Source organism: Scylla paramamosain, chromosome 14, assembly GCF_035594125.1.
Source record: "Scylla paramamosain isolate STU-SP2022 chromosome 14, ASM3559412v1, whole genome shotgun sequence".
NCBI lineage: Eukaryota > Metazoa > Arthropoda > Malacostraca > Decapoda > Portunidae > Scylla > Scylla paramamosain.
The window spans coordinates 1222952-1237500 of record NC_087164.1 but is presented as its reverse complement, the minus strand read 5'-3'; the positions used below and the strand labels follow the sequence as shown (position 1 = coordinate 1237500).

The 14549-nt window shown below is 37.2% G+C and overlaps 1 protein-coding gene across 4 annotated transcripts in view; it reads right to left on the bottom strand.

The window, feature by feature from the left end:
• Positions 1 to 13945, bottom strand: part of LOC135106734 (GEL complex subunit OPTI-like) — a 39169-nt gene extending 25224 nt beyond the window's left edge. The window contains exon 1 of one of the 4 annotated variants that reach the window (XM_064015992.1): positions 13723 to 13945. In XM_064015992.1, coding sequence (XP_063872062.1) covers positions 13723 to 13830 — 108 coding nt within the window. In that variant the 5' untranslated portion in view covers positions 13831 to 13945. The remainder of the gene's footprint in view (positions 1 to 13722) is intronic. The other 3 variants (XM_064015995.1, XM_064015994.1, XM_064015993.1) reach the window with 3 other exon arrangements.
• Between the last annotated feature and the right edge of the window lie 604 nt (positions 13946 to 14549).

Genomic DNA, 14549 nt, shown 5'->3' with positions numbered 1-14549 from the left:
TATTAAAAGTCACAAGAAAAATATGAAAATAAAGTTTGTACAAGCAGCTGTTAAAACAAACAGGAGCATAAACCCCCATGTAGAAGTGGGGACACTGCTGTAAAGTGCTTAACATATGGCGTGTTTTGCATTAATTTATTACTCGTTACTTTCACAAATCATTACTTTGCAAGGGGTAACAGTGATAATATAATGTGTGTTATCTGTGAAGAAAAAAAATGTTTTTCAGATCAATTTTGGTGTGTTTTGTATTAATCTGTTAGTTGTTTTTATTGAATATCAGCAGTTCCTAGTGGGGGGAGGGAACAGGAGGAAAAAAATATGGTTGATTTCCAGTGGAAACGGTTAGCAAATTCAAAACACCAAAATCTACCAGAAACAAATATTTTTGTCTCCCAACCTGAAATGGGCAAGTAAATGTTTACCAATTTAAAAGCATCCCCTTTAACCAACATAGCTCTTAAATTTGTCACAAACCCAAAATCTCCCGGTCAAGTGGTTTTTCTGTGGTGACATGACGAGGTATAGTGACTTTCTTCCCGTGGCAGACCAGTGTTCAGAACACTGCCTGGTATATACATGGCAAGCAGCTATTCTTCCCAGCCAGAAAAATCCACACCCACCTTTTAAGGGTTAACAATCAATAAATTACATAGAAATGAAGTTAAAATAGAAGACAAAGATAAACTTACAAGACATACGAAAACAATGGAACATCAAACTTTTTGCACCTCAATCTGCATTTGTCTTGGGGCATCTCTATTGCCTCTCTTACTATCTGAGTTCTGTATTTGTCTTGGGGCATCTCTATTGCCTCTCTTACTATCTGAGTTCTGTATTTGTCTTGGGGCATCTCTATTGCCTCTCTTACTGTCTGAGTTATCTGCCCTGATGATGCTATGGGCACACTAATGCAATAGCACAGCACATTCACAGGAACACCATGAAAACATGAGGTACCTGAGGGACTGGGATGAATATCCAAGCATTAGTTTAGTAGCACTGCTTTGGCTGGGCCACCAGACACTTTTCATAATGGCTCACCACCAGCTACACACAGTACATTTTCCACTCCAATTGACAGCAACCCTGCCTTACACACAGGACCTTCTGGTCCTAAGATGTGCTGGGCAACACAGAAGAAAATGATTCCAAGTCACTAAGGTCTAAAGTTACCTTTGTTCTAAGGGATATTTGACCATGTTAAGAGGTCTGGGACAGTCTTGCACACATTACAGAAAGACATAGGATGACTGATAATACTGAAGGTATTAATAACTCAACTCTAGCTGCAGTGGCATTTGCTGCCTTATGCTTCTGTGGTCTTCAAATAATGTACAATTACACATGACTACAAGTTACTACACTTGGCCAAGACTTAGGTAGTTCCAAAAACCTACTAAACTTGGTTATTCCAATTATATGAAATATATATGTGATCATCTGTGTGAGCCGCAGAGTATTTAACGTCAAAAGTACTGGAGAAAGCAAGTAGCTCAACTATTGCTGCATTATTTACTGATTCCAGTGCTACACTTTGGCCAAGTGTTTGGCACAGGAATGTTCCTTTGTCTGTTACCAATGCAACTCCATATATGAAAAAAAGCTGAACATGTTCTGAAAGTAACATTTCCTAATGTTGCATGTAATTTGTCTAGTTTATGGACACCACAGAGTGGCTGAACATTTACATAACCTATACACAACTGCTGACAGTTTAGTTTCTAATTAAATAAAATAATTCTTAAAGCTCTTTCACATTTACAATTATTCCAAGAAATGGCACATGAGATCCCTTTACCTCATCAGCCAGTTTTGACTTGGTAGGGTACATGGGTTTCTGTTTTTTCTCTGTCAAACACTTTGAAAAAGATACAAGAAATTGTCATGTCACTGCAAGACGAAGACTCAGCAGCAGTGAGGCCTGTGAGCAAAATCATGAGGAAAAGTTCCCTGCAGTGGAGTCTTGTGTATACTGCTTCCAATTTCCCAAACATTAGTGAATGACCTGCATGTCTTCTGAATGCATTAATAAAGCTCCAAATGAAATAGAAAAAATATATAAAATTTAAATACCATAAGAGTCAATGACTTTGGGAAATAACAATTTCAAGCAAGTGAAAACACAGGTAAGGTCCTGGAAGGTACAAGCAAAACACAATATATCACCAAGAAATTAGAGCATACTATGTGTTTCAAGTATGTATACCAATAGTAACTTCAGTTGAGGTAGAAAGGGCAAACATTTTCACAACAAATATGTACTCTCTAACAGACAGCACAATTTTGAAACCTGCTAATTTGAAGAAAATGCTTGTAATTATGTACAATTGGGGAAGGACATAGAAAGTGTGTTACTTTGGTAATTTGATCTTTTATTGATTTTTAGGTGCTTAATTGTACTTTCAAATAGAAATAAACACCTATTATTATTGCCTTTTCATCAATAAATATTTTCAAACCTTTTCTTGTCATCTTTCTATGCCTTAAGCCTGTCTATTTCAGTATTTGGTAGTGTCTAAACTTGTGGCTGAGCTGTGTAACACAATCACTATCAGATGTTGCAAGGCCTTTAGTTACACTAGCACAGAAGTGGTGACTCACTCCTCCCTGCAATTGCATCCACCAACTTGGATCACAAAACACATCTAAGTGGCTATGTGGACTCCTCACTACATAAAGACAACTCTATTTCTCTATTTCCATAAAAAAAAAAAAGTAAAGATCTTAAAGCTTGTATATAAGCAAAATAATCTTGGTGAGAGGGTTTTGTGCTGGCAGCACAGTACCACAACAGCAATATGCCCTCTTCTATGCTTTTTCAAATGCATCAGCTCCCAATTCAGTTAATCTCCTTTATGAAAATAAATTCATAATATAATGAAATGTTAGTTTCATAATATAATGAAATGTTAGTTTTTAGATTTGATGGCATCCATAGAAAAAAATGTCTAGTTTTCACCTTTAAAGATAAAAGGCAATGTGCCTTTTATTTGGATCCTAATTTCAAGAAAAAAATAAAATGAATAAATAAATAAAATAGTTGTTGTCTCTGCCACCATAGTAATTTCTGTGAACTAACTGCAGATCAGCTCTGGTGTGATGCCATCTTTGGCTTGGACTGGTTTGGACAGGACTGGGTTGGGCTGGGTTGGATTAGATTAAGTACTTTAGCTTAGGTTAGGTCAGGTCTAGTTAGACTAGGTCAGGTTTATATTAGATTACATCAATAATCACATCTAAAAACCAGCACAGAATCAAATTCCACACAGCACAATGTGAGCCAGGGTGGGACAAGGCAGCAGAGCAGGCAGCTCTAGCCAGATAAAGGAGGCTGGTCTTTATAAGATGTCCTGTTTTTGTTGTGATTGAGACAATGTCTATTTTTTTCCTAATTGTTATGATGCTTTTCCTGTTTTCCTGTCAAAGATAAACTGATAACAAAAACAACAATCACCAGGTGATGAAGTTGAAAACAACAATTTTAATAACTACAGAATATAAACATCTACATAAGAAATAGCATTGGTTACTGACCAGGAATAAAATAGTGATTCTCTATGAAAACACCCACAAAATTTGTAACCATATTTACTAATCAGTCAGTCTGCTGCTGGAAGATTTCCCAGTCAAACTTGTCAGTTATGATGAGCAACACTACCAAGTTATGCACAGCTCCTCAAGATCTCAAGTCTCCTTTACAACAGTGATAATCAACTTCATTGCTTGGTGCACCCCACAGTATGTTAATTTTTTCATAGAGTACCTGGAAATAACTGGGTACACAACAGGACCAGTGTGTATGAGTGTTTTAGGAAGAAAATTGTCATGTAAAGTATCAATTCAAATTGAGATTAAAATACTACAAATTTATATATTAGCATACTACACTGAACTTATTTGACTGTGGAAAACAAACCACTTGTTTCTTTAACAAATGAAATCAAACTATTGATAGTATACTGATTACTAGTAAATGGAGAAATTTTAGGTACTAAAAATTTAGAAATATTGTAACCACAGGTGCCTACAGCATAGTGTGGAGACTAGGTCTAGCCCCCACCACATGCCAGCTCACCCACTGTCAGAGTGGCCAAGCCAACACAGCTACTCACTCACCCTCCCACCCGCTCATTCACAACCACCAACCACCATGGCCACAGCCTTAGATTCAAGATGCAGGGTATCCTTGGTGCGTACAACATAAGTAGGTAATGGTGGACTTAATTTCCTATATCAGACACGAGCATTGGCTCTGTCCAGTAGCAGGGCTGGTGTCCCCCTCTTCCCTGCTCTCTCACATGCCTCACCTTCGATGTGTTTGAACCAATATGAATGAGAAAATTATACGAGACGCTGAATTTCTTGTTAGCAAAGAGAGACCTTGTTTTATAGTTTTAATTCACTTGTTAGATAACAATAACACATCTACTTTGTTATAACTATTACCATCAATAATGGTTCTGGTAATGATTCCTCTCTGTGAGCAGGAATGGCACTCTAAGATAATTCTCTCTTTCACCTAGGAGTAGCATTCTCTACAATTATCCTCTTCTTAAACAGGAGCAGCATCTTAAATAATTACCTTATTATAATCACCTTTCATAGTCAAGTAATTGTGACAACTTGCACCCCACAAGTTTGAGGTTTGAAAAGTATCACATTTTTAATTTCTTAGCACCTATATATAACAATTATTTAAAACTGAGTAGCTGTTTTCTATGTTTGAAATAGACCAATTTAATTTTTCTGCTTTAAATAATTATGATGCTTTTTCAAAAGAAGATAAAATTTGTTTGTGCAAAGTAATTTTCTTATTCTGTATCACACTGACGAATGTAAAGAAAACACTCAATCTCAGGGCTTACACCAATAAAAATCTTGAAAAAGTGTCAATTATTAAGCAGAAAAAAAGCAACTTGTTCCCTATAATAAAGAAGGTAGAAGTAAAAACAAGGGATGATGTATTGCCAGGCTCAACACAATTGCACTCTGCCACAGCACATCATGCCATCCCCACCTACACTCCATTGTAATGACCATCTGATTCTTACAAAACTTCAAATACAACTTAACCTAACCTGAGCTAACCTAATGCAGCCTAAACTAAACTAACTTAGAACATGAGAACATAAGAAATAAGGGAAGCTGCAAGAAGCAACCAGGTTTACACGTGGCAGTCCCTGTATGAAATATACCTACCTATTTCCACCTATCATCTCCATCCATAAACCCATCTAATCTTCTCTTAAATGTCCTAGCACTAACATGATTACTGAATCCATTCCACTCATCTACCATTCTATTTGAGAACCAATTTCTTCCTATCTCTTTCTTAAACCTAAATTTTTCAAACTGTCCTAAGCTAACCTGACCTAAGCTAAGCTAAGCTGATCTAACCTAACCTGACTTAACCTAATGTAACCTAACCTGAGTTAAACTGATCTAACATAACCTAATTTCACAAATGCTTATTGGACTTAAGATCGTGTCACTCTGGGCAAATTTCTCCCAGCACACTGCCCATTTTTGCTGGTGAGACCAGCAGCACTCTTATCCACTCCTAAGCTGACGATCAAAACCAACCTGCACTTTTCCACGTCTTTTCATAGACGTCCAACCCTTCAGGAAGTAAATATTTCATGCAGGGAAGCCACAGAATGCCTGACTTCTGATCTTTCTAAAATTTCTGATTGGGGCAGAGCACACCTTGTATTGTTCACTGCCTCAAAAACTCAATTCCTCCATCTATCAACTCGACACAACCTTCCAGACAACTATCCCCTCTTCTTCAATGGCACTCAACTGTCCTCCTCTTCTACACTGAACATCTTCAGTCTGTCCTTTACTTATAATCTGAACTGGAAACTTCACATCTCATCTTTAGCTAAGACAGCTTCTAAGAAGTTAGGCATTCTAAGACGTCTCTGCCAGTTTTTCTCAGCACCCCCCCCGCCAACTGATAACTCTGTACAAGGGCCTTATCCGTCCATGTATGAAGTATGCTTCACATGTCTGGAGGGGTTCCACTCATACCGCTCTTCTGGACAGGGTGGAATCAAGAGCTTTTCGTCTCATCAACTCCTTCCCTCTAACTGACTGTCTTCAGCCTCTCTCTCATTGCTGCAATGTTGCATCTCTAGCTGTCTACTACCACTATTTTCATGCTAACTGCTCTTCTCATGTTGCTAACTGCATGCCTCCCCTCCTTCCGCGGCCTCGCTGCACAAGACTTTCTTCTTTCTCTCACCACTATTCTGTCCACCTCTCTAACGCAAGAGTTAACCAGTATTCTCAATCATTCATCTCTTTCTCTGGTAAACTCTGGAACTCCCTGCCTGCTTCTTATGACATGCATTCCTTCAAGAGGAAGGTTTCAAGACACTTATCCTTAAATTTTTTACTACCACTTTTCTGGGACTGGCATCTCAGTGGGCGTTTTTTATTTATTGAATTTTTGTTGCCCTTGGCCAGTGTCCCTCCTACATAGGCCAAGCCCTGCTGGCCCTGGTCAGGTCACTCTTGGGTTGAGGTGGCACAGCATGACCAAGTCTTACAGCCAACACCCCAAGTACCAATTAATAGTCTGGATCCACTATGGCTCAATTAATTTGTACTGAGCTTACACACTCAAACAAAACTTTGTGCAGGACTCCATCACGACACACTTTTTATCTCACCACCTACAGTTGTCAAATGAGTGCTGTAAATAATTTCACACACCACACAACCAAATCACAAGCACACACTAGCACATATACTGCTTTCTAAGTTTTATAGTCGAAAATTTTACTCATAAAGTACAACAATGTATATTATTTTAGACTTACAGCTTGTAGTACAATGGTCATTTGACTTCAAATACTCCCAGCAAGTCCAGCACCACAGCTGTTTTCCATTCTTCCTGACAGAAAATGAGCTACATGACATCATTTGCTGCTCATTTTACCCAGCCACCAGCAAAAATGGACAGCATACTGGGAGGAATTTGCCCTGTGTGTTGCTGCCTTTGCCATCAGGGTAGGTTTTGAAAGACTTCTTAAAGTGATAAATGGCTGAGGCTGCACACTATCTTTAATCAAAAGCAGATGTCAGACTGCTTACCACTTTACAGATTCATATTCAAAATTTACGTTTAATGACTGTGGATTAATTGTGCTCAAACAAATGAGCCAATGAGAATTTAATATGCCGAGTCTGCACACTGCGAGATGAAAATATCAGTGCAGCTGAACCCAGTGTCATATCAAGTGCAGGACACAGCTGGTGTCACACTTTGTGTAATACAACAAAACAAAAATAAAGGGTTTGCACAACATCTTGGTATTTCCATACTTTTACCTCAAGAAACAGCAGAGAAGTGAAAAATTGTTAGATCCAGACCTGGCCATGATTGTCATGCATTAGGCTTTATTTTAACTCACTCCACTTTGTTTTTTTACATTCAAGACTAATTTGGTTTCTCTTATAAAATAATACCCATCAGAAATAGTTTCTTTTAATTTCATGCAATGCTTTTACCTAACAACTTCACCTTTCCACAGCTCTGCCCATTACCGAATTCTTAAACATCTATAGATAATGACTCAAAATGGATAAAGCCCAATCTGTGACAGGCGTCATCATACAAAACTGAAAAAACACAAGATAAAAAAAGAATAATGCAAAAAAAAAAGCAAATAGTGACCAAACCAGCTTTACTAGCAGCACTTAGGTCACTCCTATTTATGTTTCAATAATAATTTTGCTTACAACACTTACTCATTACACTCCCTAATAAGGTAGTACACATCTTGGGCACTTGAGGAGAATGTGGCTCCTGCCTGGCTTGGTTTAGCAGCTCGTCAGTGTGAGTTGACAACTATGCATTTCTGCTGCAATATTGCAGCACTGGCAGGCTGACAGCACAGTGCAATATTACGATAGACACCTTATGTATGTAAGGAGGAACAATAAATGCCATTTTTTCTTTCACACTGCTAATCTTTGCTGCCATTCTTTGCCAGATTAGATGAGTGAAGTAAGTTATTTAAATTGATCTAAATCTGAGTAAAAAATTATGATTTAAGTAAAAATTATATATACTGTATTCAGAAGTATTCAAGTATTATATCGAGTCAAATATCTAATGATTTAAATTATAAATAAATAAATAAATAAATAAATAAATAAATATATATATATATATATATATATATATATATATATATATATATATATATATATATATATATATATATATATATATATATATATATATATATACACGAGTACCTGGCTGGGACAAGGAACCAAGCGCCACCGTGAAATGGAGTTAATAATGTATTCTATTCTATAATTTCCCATATATCTTAAAAATAACGATGTGATTGTATCTCTATCGTGCATGCAGCTAATGCCCATTAATCATAATAGTGTTTACCTCATCATCCATGCTATCATGCTATCACCATCACTATCTCTTTTGGTAAATATCAGACGTTTAAAGAGGCAGTTGCTGATAATGATGGTTAATTCTAACACAAAACATTAGAGTACACTATTGTTACTAAAAAGATTAGTGTTACACACACATAAAAGTTTCCATAAATGACAATATAAAAAAGTTCATTGTGGGAGGCATGTAAGTTTTCTCTATCAACACGTGCCACACCAGCCAGCCCAAACTGTCATACGGCATTGCTCATGCCAATATCCTTAGGTTTTGTGTCAAGTCATTATAGGAAGCTATGTTATTAAGGTACAATTATTAGTTAACTTTTGCTGTGAGAGAGAGAGAGAGAGAGAGAGAGAGAGAGAGAGAGAGAGAGAGAGAGAGAGAGAGAGAGAGAGAGAGAGAGAGAGAGAGAGAGAGAGAGAGAGAGAGAGAGAGAGAGAGAGAGAGAGAGAGAGAGAGAGAGAAGGGAAATAGCAGAATTTATCATATGTCTGGTAGCATTGTCCATCCTTCCTAGAGAGAGTGGCACCAAGACAGTGCAAGTGAGCCAGCAGGAAGCACTAAAATTATTGTCATGGAGTGTTTTACTTAAGAGTCTGAGTCTGTTCTTAATGAATTATTAAGAGGTGCTGCATGTCAATAGATTTTTTTGTTCAAAGGTTTACTGGGCCATGTGAAAGTTTCAAAATCTGAAAATGTTTTCTGCTTAACACACTATATTGTTCCTTACTTTATGACTCTTTAATTATTTAATGTAACAACATTAGAAATATATCACATAAAAGCCAAGAAAATGTAGTCTATAATGAGATATAACACACAGTTGCACATACTCTGTATAGGACACACTAGACAGGTAAAGTAAAGTGATGGTGAACGATCAACACACACATTGTGCTTACCTTTAGGTGCAATTTACTCATTTGTTTACTTTTGGTGCTTGCCCCCTTGTCACAGCCAGCTACTCATAATATATATATATATATATATATATATATATATATATATATATATATATATATATATATATATATATATATATATATATATATATATACATATGACCTTTTCTGTTACCTCCTACTTTCTCTATCCTCATTTTCAATCCAAAGCTGGATGTTGTGTTTAAGTGCTTAATAATTTAACCTGCTCTTGTGCCCACGCTCTTGAATCTTCCAAGTTTTCCACCATCTGGCTACGACTACAGAGTCACTCTCAAACTAAATTTATCTGTGCTGTATACCTCTCACCTAACTCCGACTATAAAAAATTCTTTGACTACTTAACTTCCAGAGTGGAGCACATTCTGACTCTCTTCCCTTTTGCAGAGATTTCCATTATTAGAGACTTCAATGTTCATCACCACCTTTGACTTTCCTCTCCCTTCACTAACCATACTGGTGAACTAGCCTTCAACTTTGCTATCCTTCACAACCTAAAGCAATTGGTGCAATACCCTACTCATATTCCTGACTGTCTTGGAGATACTCTCAACATTCTTGAACTTTTCCTAACCTCTAATCCTTCTGCTTATGCTGTTACCCCCTCTTCTCCATTGGGCTCCTCCAATCACAATCTCATATCTGTATCTTGTCCTGTTGCTCCAATCCTTCCTTAGGATCCACCTAAGCAGAAGTGCCTTTTGTGTTTTGCCTCTGCTAGTTGGGGGGACCTGAGGGGATATTTTGCTGATTTTCCTTGGAATGACTACTGCTCCTGTGACAGAGACCCATCTCTGTGTGCTGAGCACATAACAGAGCTGATAGTGTCTGGCATGGAGGCGTACATTCCTCACTCTTTTTCTCGTCCTAAACCTTCTAAACCTTGGTTTAACAAAGCTTGTTCTTGTGCTATACATGATAGAAAGGTAGCCCACAAAAGATACTTAAGTCTTCCATCAGCAGAATCTCATGCACTTTATAGTTCTGCCCAGAACCATGTCAAGTCTGTTCTCCAACTAGCCAAAAAACTCCTTCATTAACAGAAAGTGTCAAAACCTTTCAAGATCTAACTCCCATCGTGACTTCTGGCATCTAGCCAAAAACATCTCTAATAACTTTGCTTCTTCTTCTTTCCCTCCTTTATTTCAACCAGATGGCATCACTGCTATCACATCTATCTCTAAAGCTGAATTCTTAACTCAAACCTTTGCTTAAAACTCTACCTTGGATGATTCAAGGCTTGTTTCTCCCTCTCCTCCGCCCTCTGACAACTTCATGCTACCTATTAAAATTCTTCACAATGATGTTTTCCATGCCCTCTCAGGCCTAAATTCTCAGAAGGCTTATGGACCTGATGGGGTCCCTCCTACTGTTCTCCAAAACTGTGCTTCCATGCTTGCACCTTGCCTAGTCAAACTCTTTCAACTCTGTCTGTTAACATCTACCTTTCCTTCTTGCTGGAAGTTTGCCTACAGTCAGTCTGTTCCTAAAAAGGGTGACTTTCATTCCCTCAAACTACTGTCCTATTGCTTTAATTTTCTGCCTATCTAAAGTTTTGAATCTATCCTCAACAGGAAGATTCTTAAATATCTATCACTTCACAACTTTTTAACTGATTGCCAGTATAGGTTCCGTCAAGGCCGCTCTACTGGCAATCTTCTGGCTTTCCTTGGTCATCCTCCTTTAGAGATTTTAGTGAAACTTTTGTTGTTGCTTTAGATATATCAAAAACTTTTGGTAGAGTCTGGCACAAAGCTTTGATTTCCAAACTACCCTTCTACAGCTTCTATCCTTCTTTCTGTAACTTCATCTCATTTCCTTTCTGACTGTTCTATTGCTGTGGCAGTAGATGGTCACTGTTCTTTTAAATCTATTAACAGTGGTGTTCTTCAGGGTTCTGTTTTGTCACCTACTCTCTTCCTATTATTCATCAATAATCTTCTAAACCAAACTTCTTGTCCTATCCACTCCTATGCTGATGATACCACCCTGCACTTTTCCATATCTTTTTGTAGATGTGCAACCCTTCAGGAAGTAAACAGTTCATACAGGGAAGCCACAGAATGCCTGACTTCTGATCTCTCTAAAATTTCTGAATGAGGTAGAGCAAACTTGGTATTGTTCAATGCCTCAAAAACTCAATTCCTCTATCAACTCAATACAACCTTCCAGACAACTATCCCCTCTTCTTCAATGACACTCAACTGTCCTCCTCTTCCATATTGAACTCCACCTTCCTATGACTTTAACTCTTTCAAGACACTCATCCTTCAATTTTTTACTACTGCTTCAGACCCTATTTGAGGACTGGCATTTCAGTGGGCTTTTTTTTTTATTGGATTTTTATTGCCCTTGGCCAGTGTCCCTCCTACATAAAAAAAAAAAAATATATATATATATATATATATATATATATATATATATATATATATATATATATATATATATATATATATATATATATATATATATATATATAATATATATACATATATATATATATATATATATATATATATATATATATATATATATATATATATATATATATATATATATATATATATATACTGTATATTTAGATGTTTGTTTCATTATAGTTCCTCTTCTGTTCCTTTATATGTATGTACTAGTTACTTTAATGTAACAGATCTGATTAAACAAATGGTCAAACTTATGATTTTTGTGTACAACTTAAATGAAACTAAGGTTTCATTTAACACTGGCCAAGTTTGATACAAGAAAATGGCCTTATGAGACTGAAACAAGTAATCATTGCAAACAAACAAGGGTTACTGCAAAAAAAGAAAAAAAAATCACTTAAAAATTTATTTAAATAATAAAAATCTGATTTAAATCAATCAATTTTTTTAAGCTACTTTTTCTAAATCATGATTTAGAACCCAGCTTGCAACACACTGGGATGTCATGATACGCAGCTAATGTGCACACTGGGGGCTTGATTGATTGGTTTGTTGCTGTACAGAAGCTCCCATACTTTGATAACCCCACACACTCTACTATTCTGCACCATTCTGCCACTCTCAGACACATTCCACCATAATTTCTGCCACACTATCACACTCTCTTCCACAATGTCTCACACACACACACACACACCTACAGGAAACCAAAATTTGAGCCATCTGAATCACACATTATAACATTACATTTATCACCAACATTTGAACCATCTGAATCACACACTCATAACATTACATTTACTGAAGTCAAAAGACAGGCATCTTGAGTCTGATATTAACATGTTCAATACCACACACATTCACAAACTTTCTATCACACTTCCTGCAGCACCCTTAATCATACTTGACGCATGATATAACATGCTCATGACATGAGCATCTTGTAAAGTGTTTTTTTTTTTTTTTATGTAGGAGGGATAGTGGCCAAGGGCAACAAAAATCCAATAAAAAAAAAAAGCCCACTGAGATGCCAGTCACAAAGATTCTCTACCACTGTTCATCATATTAAAGAAAATAATAACTTTTAGGTCACAAGATGAATATCATGTGTGACTGATATTTAAGGAATGGGATACCATTGACTGACGAAGTAAAAGATGGTAAAGACAAGCATTCCAGATTTTTAAATCTTTTCTCCATTGAAATTCATACAATCACAGAAAAAATCCTTCAACCACACGCGAACTGTGGGATCAAGCCAGGTGGGACCCCACATTCTCCAGAAGTGTCCATCTCAGTCCCTCACCAGAATGTGTTGTGATATATCAATGATTCCTAACCTTTACACCTCAGAGGAACCTCTGTACTAATTTTTTTTCATATTTCAAGGAACCCCTATAAATAGTATATATATATATATATATATATATATATATATATATATATATATATATATATATATATATATATATATATATATATATATGCAATAGCACATAATTATTTTCTGGTTTCTTGCAGAATCCCTGGTGAAGATCGGCAGAAGCCCAGAGTTTTGTGGAACCCTGGTTAGGAATCACTATGCTGTATTCTGCAATAAGCATTTCTCATTTTGGGACTTGATATCTGCAAATAGTAGCTGTCCTCCACTTTGGCCATACCTTTCTTCCCTATATTACACTGCTAGTCACTCAGGGCAGCCACTGACCAGCCAGGGGATCACTCGAGACTGCCACTCACAAGCCAAGGAGTCACTCAGGGCAGCAACTGACCAGTCAGGGGGTCACGCGGGGCAGCCACTGGCCAGCCAGGGAATCACTCGGGGCAGCGACTGACTAACCGAGGGGTCACTCGTGGCAGCTAATGGTCAGCCAGGTCACTCACACCCCAGTACAAAACAGGCATCCCCTGACCCACTCACCTTATCGGGCCACTGAGAATTGCAGGTAAGTGCTCTGTTGATCACCGATCCCAAACACTGTTCTTTGTTGATACCATTTCTTTCAGAAGTAGATTTTGTTTTAGACATTTTAGTAGCAACAGCCTGTGCGCCCCGACCAGCCTCGCCTTGCTTGTCAGTCTGCCACACACTGAGTGTTCCGCGCGGAGTGAACCGTCTCAACGCCAGTGCTGGATTATTGTTTCGCCAACTTATTGTTCTGTTATTATTTCTACAGGTGATATGTTTTCTTTTCTTATTTTTGCAAATCCACTGTCTTGATTTGTATTAACTACATATTAAAGGAAAATATAGATCCTGAAGTTATTTCAGGTAGAGTACAGACTATAAATATACTTCTGTCCTGTATTCGAGATCCATTTTTGCATTGACACTGCCACACAGGCTGGTGAAAGATACACATCTCAGGCCATCAAAGATCACCTCGGCATGCCATACCATTGGACACACAATGCTGGAAAACCCCATCTGGCTCATATCATTAAAAGTGAAAATTTTCAACATGAGTTTGGTGGTACTCAAGGTTGTTCTTAAGTCAGGCCTTTAGAACGGCAACTCCTCTATATATATATATATATATATATATATATATATATATATATATATATATATATATATATATATATATATATATATATATATATATATATATATATATATATACACACACACACACACACACACACACACACACTATCCATCACAGCACTAATTCCTGCATCTGCCACACCGCAGTCTCTCCAGGAACTTCACTGCCTCAACCGTCCTTTCATAGTCCTACATTTGGC